At 43.0% G+C, this 24,230-nt stretch overlaps 1 protein-coding gene across 2 annotated transcripts in view; it reads right to left on the reverse strand.

The window, feature by feature from the left end:
• Window positions 1-24,230, reverse strand: part of TERT (telomerase reverse transcriptase) — a 153,529-nt gene that overhangs the window by 46,599 nt on the left and 82,700 nt on the right. The window contains exons 7-9 of one of the 2 annotated variants that reach the window (XM_040432957.1): window positions 16,827-16,922; window positions 16,407-16,492; window positions 3,810-3,923 (exon numbers count right to left, since the gene is read on the reverse strand). In XM_040432957.1, the coding sequence (XP_040288891.1) occupies window positions 3,810-3,923; window positions 16,407-16,492; window positions 16,827-16,922 (296 nt within the window). The remainder of the gene's footprint in view (window positions 1-3,809; window positions 3,924-16,406; window positions 16,493-16,826; window positions 16,923-24,230) is intronic. The other variant, XM_040432958.1, reaches the window with a different exon arrangement.

The raw sequence follows: 24,230 nt of genomic DNA on the forward strand, positions 1-24,230 counted from the left end.
GGACCTGAAGAGAGATCTTGGGTACCTGCCAGGGAGGTTCATGCTCCTAGACTTGTTCGTAAATTTCATTTAGAACACCCTGAAAAGCCATCGCCTGAAGTCTTGGGTCCGGTGGCCCCTCGTAAAAGGGGGGGTACTGTCACGGGGTTCCGAAGGTGCACTCGGTCCCCCATTGCCCGCAGAACTGTTGCTTAGCTTTTGGAATGAGGTTCTGTGTTTGACCTCATTCCCAGGGCGGCTTTACTAGCTGGGTGGCTCCTTGCTCCTAAGTCTGCCTTGAGCGCCGAGCTGATCACTCGGTGCTCGACTGGTTGGTCTGTCGGTCATGTGACGCTGGCCACGTCACATGACCCTCACTCCCCACTATAAATACAGGCAGCCTGCTGGCTACAGGTTTCCTGTTAATTTCTAGGTTCCTGGTATTTGTTGGACTGCTGAATACTTACCTGATCCTGTTACTTGACCATCCTTTTGCCTGATCCTCCTGTACTGCGCATCCGTCCTGGTATTGTGACCTCGGCTCCCACCTGACTACTCTCTTGGGACTCCTCTTGTACTTCTCTGCTCTCCTGGTATTTATGACCCCGGCTTCTCCTGACAATTCTCTGCTTGCTCCATTTGTACTTTGCAGCTTTCCTGGTATTGACTTGGTCCGTTCACGTCCTGTTGTTTGTCTGTCTGTCATCCCTGCACTTACTCCAAGTTAGGGATTGCCGTCCAGTTGTCCCCTGTCATTAGGACTCGCGAGGCAAGTAGGCAGGGCCAGGGGTAAGGGTGGAGCGCAGTGGTCACTTCCCTCCCCCCTGTGTGTGTGTGTACGCGACCGTTACACCGAGCTTTTTCTGAATGGTTACCATGGCTGCCGGGACGCTAAAGTCCTGGCAGCCGTGGTAAAGTGTAGCGGGGAGCGGGGGAGCAGTATACTTACCGTCCGTGCGGCTCCCGGGGTGCTCCAGAGTGACGTCAGGGCGCCCCAAGCGCATGGATCATGTGATCGCATTGGACACGTCATCCATGCGCTTGGGGCGCTCTGACGTCATTCTGGAGCGCCCCGGGAGCCGCACGGACTGTAAGTATACTGCTCCCCCGCTCCCCACTACTACTATGGCAACCAGGACTTTAATAGCGTCCTGGCTGCCATAGTAACACTGAAAGCATTTTGAAGACGGTTCCGTCTTCAAATGCTTTCAGTACACTTGCGTTTTTCCAGATCCGGAGTGTAATTCCGGCAAGTGGAGTACAAGCCGGATCCGGACAACGCAAGTGTGAAAGAGCCCTTACTGACCCACAGATTTTACATTGTAAAATGAAAGTGCAAAAAACCATGTCGGAAAAAAATAATTGTCCCTAAATTGGAAACAAATGAAGATTTTAATCCTAGCCTACCTCAGTGTATTAGAACAAACCACCATATTAACCTCCTAACAGTCACGTTAAAATTGGAAAAACCCTCCCAAAAATGTCACTTTTTTATTGTAGCTTTTTAATGTGTGTCTACAGTAAAGCTTGTTGGTGCACAACTCAGGGAACACTATTGCATTTTTAACCCCTTAGTGACATAATTAATTTTAGCCTTAAGGACCAATAATATTTCCCCCCTTTGTGTTCTATCTAGCAGTCATAACTTTTTAATTTTTTCTTAAAATTTTTTATTTTATTTAGTGGGATTAGTTGTAGGTTTTTTAGGAACCATTTTGGGTTATATAGCGTATTAACCCGTAGGATACCAGTGCCGTACATGTACGGCGCTGGGAACAGGGTCACAAATCCCAGCGCCGTACAGCTACGGCGCTCTTATCGGGCAGGAAATTGGGATGCTGTGAATGCAGCTGAAAATGAAAGTAAAAGCAGATTTTACATGCGATTATTCCTGACTCGATTTCTAAGGCCCCTTTCACACGGGTGAGTATTCCGCGCAGATGCGATGCGGGAGGTGAACGCATTGCACCCGCACTGAATACTGACCCATTAATTTCTATGGGGCTGTGCACACGAGCAGTGATTTTCACGCATCACTTGTGCGTTGCGTGAAAATCGCAGCATGCTCCTCTTTGTGCGTTTTTCACGCAACGCAGGCCCCATAGAAGTGAATGGGGTTGCGTGAAAATCGCAAGCATCCGCAAGCAAGTGCGGATGCGGTGGGATTTTCACGCATGGTTGCTAGGTGACAGTCTATAAACTGTATTACTTTCCCTTATACCATGGTTATAAGGGAAAATAATAGCATTCTGAATACAGAATGCTTAGTAGGTGGTCAATTGAGGGTTAAAAAAAAATAAAAAAATTAACTCACCTTCTCTTGTTCGCGTAGCTCCCGGTCTCTTCTTTACTTCTCAAAAGATGAACTATCGGCTAAAGGACCTTTGGTGACGTCAGATCACATACTCCAATCACATGGTACATCACCGTGGTGATGTACCATGTGATCTGACGTCACCACAGGTCCTAGCCGATAGTTCATCTTTTGAGAAGTAAAGAATAGACCGGGAGCTTCGCGAACAAGAGGAGAAGGTGAGTTAATTTTTTTATTTTTTTTTAACCCTCAATTGATCACCTACTAAGCATTCTGTATTCAGAATGCTATTATTTTCCCTTATAACCATGTTATAAGGGAAAATAATAAAATCTACACAACACCTAACCCAAACCTGAACTTCTGTGAAGAAGTTCGGGTTTGGGTACCAAACATGCGTGATTTTTCTCACGCGAGTGCAAAACGCATTACAATGTTTTGCACTCGCGCGGAAAAATCGCGGGTGTTCCCGCAACGCACACGCACCATTTCCCGCAACGCCCGTGTGAAAGAGGCCTAACAGTGATTTCTCCTCTGTTGCTTGGACTAATGCTGTCATTAGCTGGAATGTCGACTTTCAAACACAACATGTTTCTAGCTGCTACCATTCAGGAGATAGCAGCATCTAAAGCAGCCCTCCCCCCTCCATTTTCTGCCTGAGCCCAGCTCTGGCAGAGCCGTTAGGGTCCATTCACACGTCCGTATGTGTTTTGAGGATCCGCAAAACACGGACACTGGAAATATGCGTTCCGCATTTTGCGGACCGCACATCGCCGGCAGACACTCTCATAGGAAATGCCTTTTCTTGTCCGCAATTGCGGCAAGAATAGGACATGTTCTATTTTTCGGTGGAACAGAAATGCGGATCCGGAAGTGCGGATGCGGAAAACCTATTCCAGCCCCATTGAAAATGAATGGGTCCGCAACTGTTTAGCAAAATTGCGGAATGGAAGCGGACCCATTTTGCGGATGTGGACCCTTAGCTACTTTTCCCACTGCCCGAGCTGGACTCGGGCAAAACAGTTAGGTGGTTAAAGAGAATCTGCCACCCTGATTTTGGACTATTACCTGTAGTAATACACGAGTAGTACTGAAGATATGGAGTCTAGATCATGCATTACTGTAGATAATAGTACAAAGTTGGACTATTAAGAAATTAATGAACACAAACCTTTGGGACTAATTAAATTAAAAAAATGCAGCGATATAGCAAACCATATAAAGCACATATTCACAACTACATTCCTGATATAATTACTTATTCACTGAATTCACTGCTTGCTAAGTGGCGATCCACTCATGTAGAGGTCTCATGTGCCATCATTTGCATTTAAGTAACTCCTGGGTGGATGGTTGCAAAATAATTCTAATCAGTAGCTGGCAGACACTACTCTTACTACATGTAGGTACTACTTTAAGTCAACAAGGACATTATTACCTACCCATGCTTTTGTATTCCACAAAGACATTATTACCTACCCATGCTTTTATATTTCACAAGGACATTTTTACCTACCCATGCTCTTGTATTCCACAGAACAATTTATTTTCCATATCACCATAGCATAAACTACAGAGTAATGCTGACAACATTGAGCCCTGAGGTATTCCACAACACTGCATATAATATCTGAAAAGAGAAACAATTCATTTAAATTACATCGATTGCTTAAAGGGGTTCTCCGGGAATTAAGAAAATGAAAATACATAAATATTACTTTATTAAAAATATATTCCCAAATACCTTAAATTAGTTATAATGGCTCGTTTTGTCTATGGAGCAATGATAAGGAGAAACAAAATGGCCGCCGTCCTATTAGTACACGCAAAACCTGTCCTAATCACACAGGAGGACAAGTTACTTCACAACACTGAGGTAAAGAGCTGCCTCAGCCTCCTCTCTTACTTGTCAGGAATTATGATCCTGAATACAGATGATAAGATCTTCAGCTGAATCTCTGTAGGAATGGAGTTCATGAGGAAGCATGAAGTACAGAAAGGATGGACAGGACAGACTGTGGTAATGGAGACTGCATACAAGTGCTGCTACTCATTAGCCACATCTGCTCACGAACTCCATTCCTGCAGAGATTCAGCTAAAGAACGTATAAGCTGTATTCAGGATCATAATCCCTGACAAGCAGAGGAGAGAGGAGGATGAGACAGATCTTTAGCTCAGTGTTGTGAAGTAACTTGTCCTGCTGTGAATTAGGACAGGTTTTGTGTGTACTAATAGGACAGCTGACATTTTGTTTCTCCTAATCATTGCTCCCTAGACAAAACAAGCCATTATTACTAATGAAAGATGTTTGGGAATATTTTTATCATGAAGTAATATTTAAAGGGGTTGTCCAAGTTATATTTATTGATGACCTATCCTCAGGAGAGGTCATCAATATCAGATCGGCGGGGGTCTATACAGCGATCCGTACCATTGAAATGAATGGGAACGCTTGGGTGTAATTACACCTGCTCACCGCTGCAGATGCAACGGCTAGAAGGTAAACAGTGAAGGGGAGGCAGCGCTGGCTGCTGATCGGTGGGGGTGCCGGGTGTCGGATCCCCGCCAATCTGGTATTGATGACCTATCCTGAGGATAGGTCATCAATAAATATAACTGGGACAACCCCTTTAAAGGGAACCTGTCACCGGGATTTTGTGTATAGAGCTGAGGATATGGGTTGCTAGATGGCCGCTAGCACATCCGCAATACCCAGTCCCCATAGCTCTGTGTGCTTTTATTGTGTAAAAAAACCGATTTGATACATATGCAAATTAACATAAAAGAGTCATATCTTACTTGTGTGACCAGAGAAGAGTCATATTTTCAAGCTCTGACTCATCTCAGGTTAATTTGCATATGTATCAAATCAGTTTTTTATATACAATAAAAGCACACAGAGCTATGGGGACTGGGTATTGCGGATGTGCTAGCGGCGATCTAGCAACCCATGTCCTCAGCTCTATACACAAAATCCCGGTGACAGGTTCCCTTTAAGTATTTTCATTTTCTTAATTCCCAGAGAACCCCTTTAAAGGGGTTGGCCACTTTTTGACCAATGTTTTTGTAAGATGATTTTATGGTTCTTTTGCACTTTTCACACAGATGTCTTGGAGGTTCATATGATCTGGCAGATCACTCAGTCTCCTCTCCTCTGTTCAAATACACTGCACCTGCCATCTGTACTTGCACTGTTGCAAGCTTAGTGCAGGTGCAGTGTGTCTGAATGGAGGAAGCTGATTGATGTGTCTGGTCATCTGACCTCCTTCAGCGGTCATCTTATGGACAGGATCTCTATGCAGACAGCACAGAAGATTTGCCTAACAAGGGAGCATACCTTATGAAATATAGCAAACTGCACAGAATATCAACAAAGGCTATATTAGTAAGTGGCATACAGTCATCTTACATATACATTGGTCAGAAAGTGGCCAACCGCTTTAATGCTATTTATTTACCTGAGAATAATGCAACTTCTATTCTATATTCATTACTGAACACAAATAAAGCAGAAAACCTAATATACATATTTATGTTCAAAGGAATTCAACATTTAGAAACCTTAATCATATAACAATATGTTTTGTTCCATCAAAATAAGACCCTTCATTTATCGAGAAACATAATTAGAGCATATTTGAGGTCATCCATGAAGGAGGATCGGACCAAGGTAAGAGCAAATTACTCTAACCTGGTAATTGGATTTTCCAATAACCTCCACAATGGCAGTTACATGAGAGGAGTCCCCGCCCAAGGACAGGAAACAACGTAGAAGCCCACATTTAAAAGCCTCATTCCCTTTACCTGCTTCAGTTAATTACAAAGAACACGGAGTGAAAGAAAATATGCTTGTATTAGACAAAATAATAACCAAAATGAAATCATTAGGGAGGGAATACCAGCGCCATTGTGGAGGCTATTGGAAAATTCAATTACCAGGTAAGAGTAATTTGCTCTTTTCTCCGACGCCTCCACAATGGCAATTACATTATGTCCAAAGGATAGATCCTGGTTGGAGATTACATCTTGTTTATAATGTTCAAAAAAGTCATTGGCTTGGCCCAGGTGGCTGCTTTGCAGCTGAGGCTGCTTCAGCCCAAGATGCGGAAATGACAGGAGTGAAGTGAGCTTTAAGTCCTGATGGAGGAATAAGGTCCCTATGTTTGTAGAAAAAGAAAAAAGTGTGGCTTTAATCCAACCAGCAACAGTAGTTTTACTGGCTTTTTGGTCTTTTTCTTTCCTTGGAACTGGAGGAGGAGATAATCTGACTTCCTAAAGGATTTGGTTACCTCCATATAGGTAAGGGTACATCTACGGACATTAATATTATGATATTTTACTTCTTGGGCCGAAGACGGATTTGGGCAAAAGGAGGGTAAGGAAATTTCTTCCCCACAATGAATCTGGACTTGTTTTTCTAGCAACAGGCCCACCTCCAATTCCAAAGCAAACTAATGCTAAGGAGGGGACAAAAGAATGTTTGACATGAACCGATTAGGAGGAGGGGAGGCAAACTCAATAAAATAAAAATTTTTAAGTGTATTTAGGACCCATGGGGAAGAAGTAATAGATTCCCAGACTCTGCCTCTTACCTGAATTCTGGCGTCATTGTGAGGGTCGTATAACAAATTGAGAAAAAAAGCTGCTCTCACCTGCTCCTTCTCTGCTGTGAGCACGGAAAAAAACACACCTGGATGCGGGTAACTTGAAGTCCAAACGAAAAGCAAAATCCAGCTCAGTCTCGCAGAGGTAAAATCGATATTTTATTGACGCGGTATAAAAATACTAGGGATCGACCGATATAGATTTTTTAGGGCCAATACCGATACTTTTCAGGCCGATAGTCGATAATTTATACCGATATTCTGGGAATTTTCATTTTTGAAAAAAAAAACATTTCCTACACAAATCTGCTGAAAATTAATATGTTTATTGTTAACGTGTATTTATTAATTTTTTGTAAATCTTTCTTTTTCATTTATACTTAATATTTTTTATCTTTTAACTCTAACTTTTAGCCCCCTTAGGGACTAGAACCCTTGTCCTATTCACCCTGATAGATCTCTATCAGGGTAAATAGAATCTCACACTGTCCCTGCTGCTCTGTGCTTTGTGCACACAGCAGCATGGAGCTGAACATGGAAGCCAGGGCTTTAGTACCGTCCTGGCTGCCATGGTAACCGATCGGATCCCCAGGATTACACAGCTGGAGCTCCGATCGGAGGAGCAGGGGAGAGGGGATCCCGTGGCCACTGCCACCAATGATTAATACTGGGGGGGGGGGGGCTTGGGGGGGGGGGCGCACTGCGCCACCAACGTTTTTAATACTGGGATGGGGTCGGGGGCGCACTGCGCCACCAATGATTAATACTGGGGGGCGCACTGTGCCACCACTGAAGAGAAATCTCTCATTAATTCATATACAGGAGGCGGGAGCTGGCTGCAGAATCACATAGCCGGCTCCCGACCTCTATGAGCGGTAGCTGCGATCCGCGGCACCTAAGGGGTTAACTACTGCAGATCGCAGCTACCGCTCATAGAGGTCGGGAGCCGGCTATGTGATTCTGCAGCCAGCCCCCGCCTCCTGTATATGAATTAATGAAAGACTTATCTTCATTGGTGGAGCGGTGGCCACAACCCCTCCCCTTCTTTTGTCCTCTCTCCTCTAATTGGCGGCAGCAGCAGCAGCAGCAGCACAGGGGGAGGGAGACACTGCTTCCTTCTCCCCTGTGCTGCTGAGGGAACACGGAGAGCGCTGAGAGCAGCACGTTCTGTGTTCCCAATACGTTATCGGTATATCGGCAAAATAGATGCCGATACCGATAACTGTCAAAATCCTGAATATCGGCCGATAATATCGGTAAAACCGATAATCGGTCGATCCCTAAAAAATACATCCAGGAAAAACAAACAATCTTAGTCTACATGTTTCGGGCTACTTAGAATGCGAGCCCTTACTAATGACATAGTAAGATACAAATGAATGCAGTAGATATAGTGGACTCCCACCTGTGCTCTTAATTGGGTTATCACATGGCCTAAATTCCATGCTGCCATTCACATGTGTCAATCTTCAAATAAAAAAGCAGTTTACATTGTGTTAAAAACATAACATTATTCAACCATATATCGGCGATGGAAAGAATATTCTACATATTTATTATCTTACAATTGCAGGATTAAATCCAATCTTTTGTTAAGTCCCTCAGGGTGACGGGTGCTCAGCTGAAATATCCAGAAGGATTCCCTGTTCAGGAGTTTTCTCCTGTGATTGCCTCCTCTCGTGGGTACTTTAACCCTCTCAATGCCTTGAATCAACATGCCGGATGTGTCCCCATCATGGAAAACCGCAAAGTGCAAGCTCGCCGCAGACACTCCGCGGCTTCCATGATGCGGCACATCCGAGATGTGGTTACGTATTCTCACCTTGATGGGATTTGTAGTGCAGCCTACATATTGCAAGCTGCAAATTCGACATGTGATTAGATATACTGCATAAGTGGTGTTGCAATTGAGATAAGATTTCACTGGGAAGACCTTGTTATTAGTTGTGGACCTAAAGGTCCTAGCTACCACGGTATGGTCACAGCATATACATTTGTCATGTCCACATTTGTAGCTGCCCTTTGTCTTTAACCAATTAGGTTGTGATGTCTTCTATGCTGAAAAAGGCTTGGACTAACATAGGTTGCTACCGTGGGGGCTCTGCGGGCCGCACATCCTACACCCCCCCTGCTATTTTTGCCCATTGTTTATCGAATGCCAGGACCGGAAAATGTTGCTTAATGATCTTACAGATCTCAGGAAACTCCACGCTTGTGAGGGTCGTGTACTGTTTTCGGGATTAAAAAGAAACCCTTTCCCTCTGCCTTTAGACTGTTGCCATCTTGAACAATTTTCCTTCTTTTTGAGGTCCTGTCTTGGTCTTCTTTGATTACGAAAATTCCTCCTGGAGTTGTAAAGCCTTGTCTCTTGGGGAAATCTCTTCTTTTTATCTGAGGCTTTGTCAAGGATGTCATCAAGAGTGAAGCCAAACAGATGGTAACCTTCACAGGGAATGGAGCAAAGACTTTTTCTTGATCCAGCATCTCCTGACCAGGAATGGAGCCAAACAGCATGGCAGGTAGCATTTAAGAGAGCCACAGATCTAACGGATAACCTAACCTAAAGTCAGCAAAGGCATCAGATGCTTGTTTGAGGGTAGGAATGGAAGCCAAAATTATATCCCTAGGAGTACCTGAGGCCAGTTGTTTTTCTACAAACCGGATTCCAAAAAAGTTGGGACACTAAACAAATTGTGAATAAAAACTGAATGCAACTGAATGCGTTGTTATCAACGCTCAGTTCAGAAGCCTGCATCTCTGATGGTATGGGGTTGCATGAGTGCGTGTGGCATGGGCAGCTTGCATGTCTGGAAAGGCACCATCAATGCAGAAAAATATATTCAGGTTCTAGAACAACATATGCTCCAATCCAGACGTCATCTGGGAAGACCCTGCATTTTTCAACAAGATAATGCCAGACCACATTCTGCATCAATCACAACATCATGACTGCGTAGGAGAAGGATCCAGGTACTGAAATGGCCAGTCTGCAGTCCAGATCTTTCACCTATAGAGAACATTTGGCGCATCATAAAGAGGAAGGTGCAACAAAGAAGGCCCAAGACGATTGAACAGTTAGAGGCCTGTATTAGACAAGAATGGGAGAGCATTCCTATTTCTAAACTTGAGAAACTGGTCTCCTCGGTCTCCAGACGTCTGTTGAGTGTTGTAAGAAGAAGGGGAGATGCCACACAGTGGTGAAAACTGTTGTATATTTTCATACGTATACAATATTATCTAATGACATTATGATCAAAATGAATGCTCATATCATTGCCTTTAAGAATAAAATCAGCCTGAACCAAAGGTTTGTTATATGGCTGAGGAAGCCAAGATGAGTTCATGGCAAGTTCAGTTTATATAAAAAAAAAATAATTGTGAACATAAACGGACATTGTATTTAAAAGCTATTACTAAAGATATGGGACCATCTGTAAGGAGTATGCCAACTCCCTAAAACATGTCTGTCTGGAGGGAACAAGGTTACTTGATAAGGACTTATGTCCGTATCACACACCTGCTGTATGAGGTTCAATTTATATATTCATAATTATATTATATATATCTTTGCATGGTATATTTAGTTTACAACATATGTTAATCAATAATTCATATAATGTGTTATCTATGTGTAACAATGTATCGATTTATATATATATGTTATACCATGTATTTACCATTTAGAAGGTACAGAAACAAGTAAGTTTAAGTTAATTGGATTTCAAAACAATAGTTATTCATGGACGTAGATAAGTGAAATGTACAAGTTACGATGCCAAGCATCAAAGCCGCTATATAAAATTTTCATCAAGTCAACCTATATTTTAAAAAGATAGGAGAAGACAGTCTACTCCAACAAGTCCAGGATATAGGTAATTAAAAGTGTCAAGGAAAGACCTTCCTCAATGATTTATATAGAAAGGTCAACGAAGTCATGAGAACGTATTATTAGATATTTAATTTTAATGCTTAAAAGTTGGGATGCTCACCTACAATACCGCAGTGCCATCTGGAGACAGATGGACATCATTATTTGTTCTATACCATATTACCCAGTTGATATAACGTCATGATGTTATTAGCATGCGAATACACCCACCCTACCTGATTGGGAATCCCTAATCTAAGGGGATGATTCTTAGATAAGGGGGGGAATAATTACTCGTGTGCAGAGTAGCATGAAAAAAGTTAGCAAGAGAAAGAAAGGCGAGAGCTGGAGATTAAGGGAGGAAGAGAGAGAAGTGGAGCTCTCTAGAGGGGTCTATCAAGATGAAAGCCATAATGAGATGCGCTATGATGGACCACCCAGCTTTCCTAGGAGCAGAAGTGAGATTCCTACTAGGACTTGGTAAGAGATACAGAAAAATGATATTTCATTTTATTAAGACTAATTTGATAGTGTGGGTGAAATTATACCATCTAGATTGGCGAATAAATAAATGATTAAATAAATTGATCATCTCCATATTGAGATGTAGTCTTAGGATATTGTGAGGCTTCATTCTACCTGCAGAAGAATCTAGGCTCATAATCTAGCAAAGCATTAAATGATTGCTTTTATATATATATATATATATATATATATATATATATATATATATATATATTGATAGAAAATTCTTCGCCAAGCTAAGTGATGGATTCCCACAGGAAAGATTTATTTCAAATCCTTCCCATTTAAGATCCTAGATACCTGTTATTTGTCTTAATAGTCTTACCAAAGTTATATATGTGAAAATAGTCCAGGATGGGGCGGAAGGATACAATTGTCTCTTCTAAGTTATATCCTTGGATGGAAGTGCCCATCTTGAAGCCATATGATGTGTAGTTGGTTAGGGGGGGCAGAATGTATTTAGCATTCTATATTGATGTCTAGGATTAGTCATGCCCATCCTGATATCATGTGGTTTTCTCTGAACAGAAGTAATGTGTATAACTTATGTTCCTACTTTGATATCCTAACCTAATAATAGCTTGGTTATAATGTGACAAGTTATTTCCACTCACATGTATTGTTAAGCTTGTAATGCTTTATATTAACGCTATATATATTTATTTGCATGTATCATTGTGTTTATTTACTTATATATGTTTATAACCTTGTAACCAATAAATCTGCATATTTTTATAATACCTGTGTATTATTGTATAATGTAGAACTACATTTTATCATTAACGTCATCTCACGTCAAAAAGAACTTATTTATCTGAGGAAATAGTCGGACTCAGATGTGAATTGTATCAATTAGGTTGTCTACAATTCACCAGGTCATGATTTTAAGAATTTATGACAAATTTAATAAATTTAATTTTTTTTATGGTTAATTATTTTTATGACCATAATAAATAATTCTTAATTGAATTATTACCCCCCGACAAAATGGCCTTGTCCCAACTTTTTGGGGATTTGTTGACACCATGAAATTCTGATTCAACATATTTTTCCCTTAAAATGGTACATTTTCTCAGTTTAAACTTTTGTTCCATGATTCATGTTCTATTCTGAATAAAATATTAGAAGTTGGCACCTCCACATCATTGCATTCAGTTTTTATTCACGATTTGTATAGTGTCCCAACTTTTTTGGAATCCGGTTTGTAATTACCCAAGCCAAACCGACAGAGATCTTGCTGTACAGGTGATGGCAATGCTGGGCTTCAGCACGACTGTGTTGATTTCCCACGAGCGTTTTAGGAGACTTTCACATTTTTTATCCATGTTATCTTTGAGGAGGCCCATGTCATCAAAGGGTAATGAGGATTTTTCGGAGATACAGGCTACAGAGGAATCAATTTTCCATGTTTTATCCCAGAGCGCAGAATCCTGATCCGTAAAAGGGTATTTTCTTTTGAATGATCCAGAGATGGCTGTTGTTTTCTCAGAGTCCTTCCATTATTTAGATATTAGGGTTTTAATATTGTTATGGATTGGGAAAACTCTTCTTTTTATTTCACCTAGCCCCTGAAACATGTGATCCTGGATAGAATGAGGCTCCTTAATGTCTTCAATTTGCATCGTTGCTCTAGCTGTTTTTAATAAAGAGTCTGTTTCTTCAGGTAGACAAAAGGGTCGACCTGAACCATATTCAGAGGAATCTGAGTCTGGTTCAGATAACACTTCCCAGTCTACATCTCCTGTGATTTCAGGTATAGCAGTACTAGAGGTAGACGGATGTGCCGACACTGTAGGCAATCTTAAATCTATTGCAGAGTTAACTTCTTCTTTAATCAGGGACCTCATTGAATCCAGGAGGGACGGTGTCTCCTCTGATACAACTTTTTCAGTACATTTGGTACATGGTGGTTTCCTATAGCGAGGAGGTAGGGCTTTTTTGCAGATACCACATTTTTTCTTTGAGACTATTGCTGCTGACTTACAGGCCAATTCTTTCCCCTAGAACAGATTTAATATAGGGTAAGGTACTATGCAGGATTCATAGCTATGGACCCACTAGGTGATTCAAATTGCACACAACACCCTGAAGTGAGATACAGTCCTGTTCAAAAGTTTAAGACCACTTGAAAAATGGCAAAAAAATCATATTTAGCATGGCTGGATCTTAACAAGGTTCCAAGTAGAGCTTCAACATGCAACAAGAAGAAATGGGAGTGAGACAAAACATTTTTTGAGCATTCATTTTAATGAAAACAAGAAATAAACTAAAACAGGCTGTTTTTCAGCTGATCAAAAGTTTAGGACCACACCTCCAAAAAAAACTAAACCCCCCCAAAACAGAAATCCAACTTCCAAACATGAACTCAGTAATGAGTAGCTCCGCCGTTATTGTTTATCACTTCAAAAATTCGTTTCGGCATGCTTGATGCAAGCGTTTCCATGAGGTGAGTGGGAACATTTCTCCAAGTGGTGAAGACGGCCGCACGAAGGCCATCTACTGTCTGGAACTGTTGTCCATTTTTGTAAACTTCCCTTGCCATCATCCCCAAAGGTTCTCAATTGGATTTAGATCAGGGGAACACGCAGGATGGGCCAAAAGAGTGTTGTTATTCTTCTGGAAAAAAAAGTCCCTTGTCCTGCGGGCATTGTGTACTGTAGCGTTGTCCTGTTGAAAAACCCAGTCGTTACCACACAGACGAAGGCCCTCAGTCATGAGGAATGCTCTCTGCAACATCTGCACATAGCCAGCGGCCGTTTGATGCCCCTGCACTTCCTGAAGCTCCATTGTTCCACTGAAGGAAAAAGCACCCCAGACCATTATGGCGCCCCCTCCACTGTGATGCGTAGAAAAGATCTCAGGTAGGATCTGCTTGTCATGCCAGTAACGTTGGAAACCATCAGGACCATCAAGGTTAAATTTTTTCTCATCAGAGAATAAAACTTTCTTCCACCTTTGAATGTCCCATGTTTGGTGCTCTCTTGCAAAGTCCAAACAAGCAGTTCTGTGGCGTTCAAGGAGACGAGGTCTTTGAAGACGTTTTTTGTTTTTGAAGCCCTTCAGTCTCAGATGCCGTCTGATGGTTATGGGGCTGCAGTCAGCACCAGTAAGGGCCTTAATTTGGGTCGAGGATCGTCCAGTGTCTTGACGGACAGTCAATTTGATCCTCCGGCTCAGTGCTGATGAAATTTTTTTGGGTCTTCCACTTGAATTTTTTGTTCCATAACCCTCAGGATCATTTAAGAAATTCCAAATGACTGTCTTACTGCGTCCCACCTCAGCAGCGATGGCGCGCTGTGAGAGACCCTGCTTATGCAGTTAAAAAACCCGACCACGTTCAAAAAGGGAGAGTTTTTGCCTGACAGAAAATGACAATGAATCCACATCTTTGAACAGATTTGGCCTTTTAAAGGCATGTGGTCCTAAACTTTTGATCAGCTGAAAAACAGTCTGTTTCAGTTTATTCGTTGTTTTCATTAAATTGAATGCTCAAAAAATGTTTTGTCTCCCTTCAATTTCTTCTAGTTGCATGTTGAAGCTCTACTTGGAACCTTGTTAAGATCCAGCCATGCTAAATATGATTTTTTGCCATTTTTCAAGTGGTCTTAAACTTTTGATCAGGACTGTATATGGAGGAGGCTTACCGAGCTAAGGGCTGAACCAGGATCCCAGGACCTGTGAGGAGTATCAGTATCACCAGATGCAGACATGATGCAGGAACGCTGCGAACTGCATGCTAGTGGTGCCATGAATGAGCTCCTGTGCCCCTTATATCCAGTTCCCGGCCTTGCCTGTGATGAAACCAGAAGCAGTAAGGCTGGGATTCTCTTGCCCAAGGAGAATCCCGTCTGAAGTCTCGCGATGAGACGAATCCCGCTTGGTCCCCGCCGGACCCGCATGGAAAAACCCGGGGCTGCCTACATAGTAAAGAAACCAGAGGGGGAGGCAAATGCAACCCTGCTCCCTGCAACAGCCCTCCCGATCGGGGTTAATATCCAGACTGTTGTGGACCTGATGTTGAGAAGAGGACTTCCACGCCTCCCCTGAGGACAGGAAACAACAAATTGAAGCAAGTAAAGGGGAGGAGGCTTTTAAATGTGGGCTTCCGCGTTGTTTACTGTCCTCAGGAGGTGGGGGACTCCTCTCATGTAACTGTCATTGTGGAGGTGACGGGGAAAATACTATTTCCGAGGACAATTTAATACACTTTTTAAAAATATTAAGTGCATGATAATGTTGAGGTTCTTTGTTATTATGCTGTGCATAAGTTTCTTTACCAGTTGTGGATTGCCCACAGACTAAAAACCTTCAGGCAATCTGCATTTAACTCTGCAAGGATGTTTCTAAATGTCCTTGCAGAGTTTGCAGCTGCATGAATATTGGTCAAGTTAGGGAGCGGAGACCCGGTTGTTCATTTCTGCCAGGCTCCTCATAGAGAAAGCAGAGAGGTTTTATTACTGTCCCTTCATTCAATAAAAAGGATTATTATTAATGTTGAGCCATATTTAACATTTTGAAAAGTTTTTTCTTACATAGTGTATTTCGATAAATTAATAAATTAATGTTCTAAGTAGCTTGATTATTTACATGATGCTGATGAAATGTCTAATGTCACCATTTGACTATAGTAAATTTGCCTTCAAATGTAGCAGAAAAATCCACCTGAAAATACGCCACATAAAGACTTCCCCTAAGTGTCAACACCCCTGCCCTGTGTTCCACTGCAGAATAATATTATGTAGCATAATCATGTGTAGCAGAATGTCTCCATTCATTTAAACTGGGGATGTAATCCGTACAGAAATACAAAAAGAATATTTACAAAGGAATCTGCATCCTAATCAGTGAGTAAAAATCCACACCACTGTAAAAACCTGCACCTGCGTATTTTCTGGAGGAATTTTCTGCCAAGTGTGAAGGCATCTTAAGAGGGAGGTAGAAATATACTTTCTAACACCAAAAGGGTGTAACAAAATCTACCTGCCTCATATGACAATACTTATCACTGCTAGATATGTTGGTGACCTAAAGACGATGCCTCAGCTCAGTTTTACCATATTACCAAGTATACAAGGAATATTTCCCAAAAAATAGGAAAGCGAAAAGCACACTTACTGATCATTAAGTCTCAGAATATGGTTAAAGATGATTTGCTGGGAGAAGGCTAGCAGTTTGCTTGAGTTCTGATTCAAAGAAAGGTTCTACAAATATGGAAGAAGGTAAATTAGTCACTAAGCAGGGGGTAGCAGAGGGTTTTCTGTAATCAAAAACAGGCAACAAGTAAGGCCACATTCTTCAGCAAAATCCACTGGTGTCACAAGAGGGTTTTGCTGTGGATTTCACCCATATATTTTGAACGGGTGATATCCTTGGTGAATTTTGGTGACATTTCCAAAACAGAATGAGAATGCTGGGGATTTCAAAATCCACTGCATTCAAGTTTCAAGATTTTTGCATGAAAATCTCCAACTTTTCTGAACCTACCCAACAAGTTATTCAATGAAAGGATTCCAGAAAATAGAGAATAAATAATACCTGTTCCACGAGGATGGAATTCTGAATCAAATCAACCTCCTGAACATGTTTTAAAAAACATTTCATATTAGGAATAAAATCAACAAAATTCGAAACCTACCAAAAATGAAATAAAAATAAATTATATATCACTTCAGTACAACTGAAATAAGTGACAAAATACAGCAAAATTAATTGTCCAGCATCCCACAAATCCTGATAATCTGGCACTTTAGCGCAGAACTACAAGATCTTGATTCCCAAAGACTAAAACAGAAGAATGAAAGGAGACTCAATGACAAGAATTCAATGGTTACGAATTAAAAGGATAGTGAAAAGGTAGACATTGAGGGTCATTTGCCATGGCCATACGCATGATTTTGCTTGTTTGAGACTTTTTAAACACACCTGCCACTAAATTTAAGTGCAACTGGCATTTTAATGAACCCCCACCACATTTCAAAAAGTGGAAGTGGCAGGGGCGTGGTGTCAGTGGCACCAATGACACATTTACCATCATGTACTCAAGTTTACTGATGTAAATGATGACCGAAATGTACGAGCTGAAGTAGAGTTTAATTCTAGGAACAAGAACTTGAGGAAGATGTGCTTAATTTATGCACCTCATGAAAAATTTAATGCATCCTCCAGCGCCGTAGGGGAATATCAAGACAGGCGTAGAAATGCCGGTCTTTATAAATGACCCCCGTTATCTCAAATATTTATTTTAATGTTACATTAAAGGGGTTCTCGGGGGGGGGGGGGGGGGGGGCGTGGCTTGTGAGTGCATGGAGTAAGACGCACTGTTCACTGCTCCTGCTAGAATCCTGCTCATTTACACTGGAAGCGAACTCAAACTGCCTGAAAATACTTTACCTGGGGAGAGGAAGGTGTCCGGTGATTGTGGTGACAAAATCGGGAGCCTGAAAATGCCGAGGAAATCGTCCAAACTGGCGAAACAAGACCGCCTGGAGAAGGGCCAAGATGGCGCCGGAAGTGGAGAGGTGTCGGCGCTGCAGGAGACGGTGAGCCAGAGCGCGGCTGCTAAACTCAGCAAATATGCCAGACTGGACGGTGGAGTGGGCGATTCGGCTAGCGATAAAGGGACTGATATACCTACCTCCTCTGATCAGGAGGACGGATCCATGGACGGTGAGGACCGGTTTTTGCCGGTCAGCCGGTACTCAAATCTGCAGCCCCTGCAATAGTTCCAGTAGACCTGCGGATTGATTCTACAAGGGAGCCCACATTGAAAGATATAATGGTGGCTGTGGCAAGCTGCAACAGTACCCTTAAAGTGCTCACAGTACAAGTTGGCAGCCTGCGATCAGATGTGTCCATAATCAGGCACGACCTGCACAAGATTTCTGAGCGCACTTCTGATTTGGAAAAGAGAGTGTCCTCACTGGAAGACGTTATTCAACCTCTGCAAATGGCGTCAAAAATGAATGGGAAAGATATAGCTGCCTTATACGCCAAAGCGGATGATTTAGAGAACAGATCGCGGAGAAATAATCTGCGAATTGTTGGAATGCCAGAAAAAACAGAAGGGGCCAATGCTACAGAGTTTGTGGAGAAATGGTTGCACCAGTTATTCCATGAGAAGGGCCTATCTTCCCTGTACGCGGTTGAGCGGGCGCACAGAGTCCCTTCGCGGCCGCTCCCGCCAGGCAGGCCTCCTCGCCCCATACTGGCGAAGATTCTACACTTTAAAGATCGGGACACTATCCTACGCCAGTCAAGGGACAATGATGAGATGGTCCTGAATGGGGTCAGAGTGTCCATTTTTCCGGATTATTCCAATGAGGTGCAGCGGAGGAGGAGCAGATTTATAGATATAAAGAAAAGGCTCAGAGTGCTACAAGTTCCGTACGCCATGTTGTTCCCGGCTAGATTGCGAGTGGTGGCATTGGGATCCACCAGATTTTTTGAGGACCCTGAAGAAGCAACACAGTGGCTGGACGTCCATGAGCGGCAACTGAGAAGTGGAGCCCTGGACACTTGAAGGAAATAGTTTGCAGTTTGTGTTCACTTTATATGCATAGGATTGCACCCTAATGTCACTTTAATGTTATACCAGTTATAAAGTGTATTGAGTGTTGCTACCACATGGTAGATCCTGATGCAGGAGTAGGAAGTTGGGATAAGAAATGTATTTCCCAGTTGTGGAGAGGATTCTCTACCTGAGGGAGAGTGTTGGAATCAGAAATGATTTTTGTTCAGCATTGGGCATGGTGCTTACAGATTGCCCTGAGTTAGAGTTGGATGTTTGGGAGTGGGGGGTTGGGGTTACTGTTCAAAGTAGCCTGATCACTGGGGAGGGGGAGGGATGGGGGGGGAGGGTGACGGGTCAGAGATGGGTGAGGGGCGTGAATTATGAGAGAGTGACATTAGTATGGGGTGTGAGATTCAAACATGCCGTAATCTTTCATCATGACACAGGTGATTAAAGTGTTGAGCTGGAATGTGAGGGGAATGGCTGATGCACGAAAACGACAATGTATATTTCAATATTTGGGTCGGTTTCAGCCAGCTATCTGCTGCCTGCAGGAAACGCATTTGTCCAATGATAATGTGCAGTGGCTGAACAAAAATTGGGTAGGTCATGTGGTACATGCAATCCATTCCTCTCACTCCAGGGGCGTAAGTGTGATTGTGCATAAAAGTATAAGGTATGAACATCTGAAGCAATGTGTGGATGCTGAGGGCAGGTATGTGTGTGTAGTGTGCAAGATTGATGGGATCCAGGTGGTGTTGGTGTCAGTGTATGTGCCTCCACCGTTTGCTTCCCCTTTAATACGGGATATTATGACCTTTGTGGCGGACTTCCCTGGACTGCCGTGGCTGCTAGTGGGGGACTTCAATTGTACATTGAATGACTCCATAGATAGATGTCGGGTAGAAGGTGCCCGTGGATCACCGGGGAGTGTGGCTCTTAAGAATATTATGAGGGAAACTGGTTTACTTGATGCTTGGAGGCTGCGCAACCCGGATAAGCGGGTGTTTTCATGTAGATCTGCTACGCATCATTCATTATCACGCATAGATCTGGCTTTGGTTAATGATGTTATGCTGCCATTGATAAGAGATGTTGTTTATCACCCTCGGTCGTTGTCTGACCATTCCTTGGTGCAGGTTGATTTGTGCCTGGGCGTGCTTAGGCAGGGATCGAGGTTGTGGAAATGTAACCCGCATTGGTTGAATGTACTTGGTGATTTGTCTGAGATTACTCTGGAGGTCAGGGAGTACTTTATTAATGGGGGGACGGCTTCAATTCACGGAGTCTGGGATGCCATGAAAGCGTTTTTGAGAGGGGTACTGATCAAAGAAATTAGTAAACATAAATCTAAAACCAGAGAGGCAGATGTTAAAGCTCATGTACAAGTAACTGAGGCTGAAAGGGAGTTTGGTAGAATCCCCACCATGGCTAATAGTGAGGCGCTGGAGGTAGCTCAGGAACAACTGAGGTGTCACCTACTACAGGCTGCAGAGAGGAAGCGTAGTTTTTACCGCCAAAGATCTTTTGAGGAGGGAGAGAAAGTTGGGCATCTGCTCTCAGTGGTTTCTCAGGCACAGAGGGGTTCTTCTTGTATACAAGAGCTAATGGATGGAAATGGGAATAGTAGCCAGGTTACAAAAGGGATATTAGATATTCTAAAAGGTTTTTATGTCTCTCTCTATGCTTCCAAGGCGTCTGGCTCTGAGGAGGCCTTGTCCGCCTTTCTGGCTGAGTCTCAGCTATCAGTGTTATCAGAGGAGGATAGAGAGAGACTGGAAGAGCCGATCACGCTGGAGGAGTTAGAGGTTGCTCTTGGGGGGATGGCGAACGGTAAGGCGCCGGGGGCAGACGGCATACCAGTGGAGGTGTATAAAAAGTTGCAAGGGGTACTTCTTCCTGAATTACTTAAGGTTCTTGAACATTCTCTGGAGACGGGTTCGCTACCACATTCTATGCAGGAGGCTATCATAGTAGTTATTCCTAAGCCTGGGAAAGATCCCAAAGTTCCTGATTCCTATAGACCAATTTCGCTATTAACAGCAGATGTGAAGCTCCTGGCGAAGGTGTTGGCGAACAGGCTGTCCAGGGTAATACTAACTATAGTGCACCCGGATCAAACGGGCTTTATGCCTGGGAAATCGACTGCTATAAATATCCGTAGAGTATATGCCAGTCTGAATATTCCAGCAGATAATGGAGGAGATAGGGCCTTACTTGCGTTAGACGCCGCCAAGGCGTTCGACAGTGTCGAATGGAACTACCTATGGGAAACCTTGAGAGTCATGGGCTTTGGTGCTCGATTTATTCAGTGGGTGAAAGTGTTGTATTCAAGTCCAAAGGCATGGATCAGAGCTAATGGGGGGCTGTCAGATAGCTTTTCTTTGACCAGAGGCACCAGACAGGGGTGCCCATTGTCAGCCTTGTTGTTTGCGTTAGCAATTGAACCACTTGCAGCCCTTATCCGCCTGTCACCTCATATTGTGGGGTTTAGATATGGTGAGACGCAAAATAAAGTGGCAATGTATGCTGATGACACTATGTTATTTTTGGGTGACACTGGGGGCTCTTTGGAGGCGGCCATGGCTTTAATAGATAGATTTGGTGGCTTCTCTGGGCTTCGGATAAATTGGCAGAAGTCTGCCTTGATGCCGGTAGACGGACAGGCACTCTCTGGTGTGCAGGCAGATAGTTTGATACCCTGGGTGGGCAAGTTTAAATATTTGGGGCTATATATAACACCTAGACTGCTGGATTTTGAAGAACTTAATTTAACTCCTTTGCTAAATACTTTTAGGCTGAAGGCAAGGACATGGGGTAGACTCTTTTTGTCGGTGGTGGGCAGAGTGAATCTCTTAAAAATGGTAATGATGCCTCAGTTACTATACATATTGAATAATGCCCCTGTATGGATCCCAGTTGAGAGATTTAGGAAAATACATTCGATATTCAGAGATCTTATCTGGAAATATGGTCAAGCTAGGATTAAGCTAGAGACGCTGCAATATCCCAAGTCTGAAGGTGGCTTGGCTGTCTCTAACGCCTGGATTTATTTCTTAGCCTCTCAGTGTCAACATTTTAAGGGTTGGATGGAATTTCAGCTACCAGTTGTGACGGGGAAGATACTGCAACACTGGTTGGGTAGTAGGGACCTTATGGGTATTCTGGAGGGTGCAGGGATGCATGGGGGGAGAGAGAAAGTATCGCTTATAGAGCTTATGAAAAAAGTGTGGACAAAGGTGAAATTGATCAGGGGTGTTGGTGGGGTAGGTGAGCTTTCCCCAATATGGAACAATAACTTGATGCCAGAGTTCATTTCTCTATCAGGAGTCCGAAATTGGGAATCCCATGGAGTAATGAGGATAGGTCAATTGATCGAGACTAATGTATTTAAATCATTTCAAGGCCTACAGCAGGAATTCAACATTCCTAAAGTGTGGTTCTATCAATACTTGCAACTGAGACACGCCTATGATGTCACGATGAGGAAGGGTTGCATTATTGCAAAAATGGATGTGGTCCATAAACTGGTTCTTCCAGCTGGAGGAAAGAGAGGTTTGATATCACAGGTGTATACTCTGCTTTTAGACAAATTTTTGATAGGATTCCCTCTTACAAGGATGAGGAAATGGGAAAAGGATCTGGGGGACATCCCTAAGGAACAGTGGGAAGATATATTGGAGGCAGTCCCGAGAGTGTCTGTAAGTGAACAGGGCAAGTTGTCACAACTGTTTATCATCCACAGAGTCTACAAAACTCCAGTGTTTTTACGGAAAATTGGGGTTAGAACTGATGACAATTGTCCAAAATGTATGGCGGAAGGTGCAGATCTGTTTCATATGCTTTGGTCTTGTCCAGTGCTAAGTAGTTTTTGGGATGAGGTGTTGACTTTGATTAATCGTAACCTGGAGTTGAGGGTGCTGAAGGACCCAAAGATCTGTGTGCTGGGATATGTGAAGGAGATTGGTGGGGGAGAGGCGGTCAAGGTGGCAGTTGGGAGACTATTGTATGTGGCCAGGAAGTTGATTGCTTTTAGGTGGATCCAGGGGAGTCCGCCAACAGTGGAGGAATTTGTGAGAAAGGTGCATGATATGTTGACTTTAGAGAGGGGAGTGTTTGTTAGGAGAGGATGTCCTCAGAAGTTTGAAAAGTTGTGGAATGAATGGTTGTCTCACACTCATGTCGTAATATAAAAAGGTCTTGAAAATTCATGCTCTGATCTGGGGGGGGGGGTTGGTAGTTGGGGGAGGGGGGGGTGGGGGTTGTTGGGTTTTAACAGTCAAATAACCTTGTAACTGTTTTTTCTTTGTATTGGTATATTCATTATGTACAATGACTGTGGGAGATGTATCAAATATTTGGATATGTGATAATGTTTTATACAATTCTGTGTATATGAGATGTGGAGGGGAGAAAATTACAGAAAAATTGTAGACGCAAACTGTCTTGTAATATGCCAATTTTATTTGAATAATAAAAACGATTTGATTGAAAAAAAAAAAAGGGGTTCTCGGGGAATTAAGAAAAAGAAAAAATACTTAAAGGGTTTCTGTCACCCCATTAAACCGTTTTTTTTTTTTTTCTTTACTAATAATCCCTATAGTGCGATCTCATGATACATAAGCAAATTAATCATTTTGGTTCAGTAGAATTTGCTAAAAATCGATTTTTTAAATATGTTAATTACCTTGCTACCAGCAAGTAGTGCGGCTACTTGCTGGTAGCAGCCGCATCCTCCGATGGTAATGACGCCCCCTCGGCATGCTGATTGACAGGGCCAGGGAAGGGAATTGTTCTCTGCTGGCGCTGTTAGAATTTGAAATCTCGCGCCTGCGCCGTACCTGTCTTCAATCGGCGCAGGCGCACTGAGAGGCGGCCGCTCTCTCGACCGCTCCATCCTCAATGCGCCTGCGTCGATGACGTCATCAAGTACACCCGGAAGAGATTTATTTTTAATAATCGTTGGTGGTATAGTGTTAATAACGGTCATTTTTATAAAATTATTTATTCCCATTTCGTTGGTGGTTTTTGTGGCAGCATGCTTATTATGTACATACTTACCTGATTCGAGCATCCAGCGACGTCACCAGACTCTCCGCCTCCTTCCAGCGATGCCGGCGTCTTCTCTTCCGGGTGTACTTGATGACGTCATCGACGCAGGCGCATTGAGGATGGAGCGGTCGAGCGAGCGGCCGCCTCTCAGTGCGCCTGCGCCGATTGAAGACAGGTACGGCGCAGGCGCAAGATTTCAAATTCTAACAGCGCCAGCAGAGAACGATTCCCTTCCCTGGCCCTGTCAATCAGCATGCCGAGGGGGCGTCATTACCATCGGAGGATGCGGCTGCTACCAGCAAGTAGCCGCCCTACTTGCTGGTAGCAAGGTAATTAGCATATTTTGAAAATCGATTTTTAGCAAATTCTACTGAACC

The sequence above is a fragment of the Bufo bufo genome, chromosome 5 (assembly GCF_905171765.1).
Source record: "Bufo bufo chromosome 5, aBufBuf1.1, whole genome shotgun sequence".
In the NCBI taxonomy this organism is placed as follows: domain Eukaryota; kingdom Metazoa; phylum Chordata; class Amphibia; order Anura; family Bufonidae; genus Bufo; species Bufo bufo.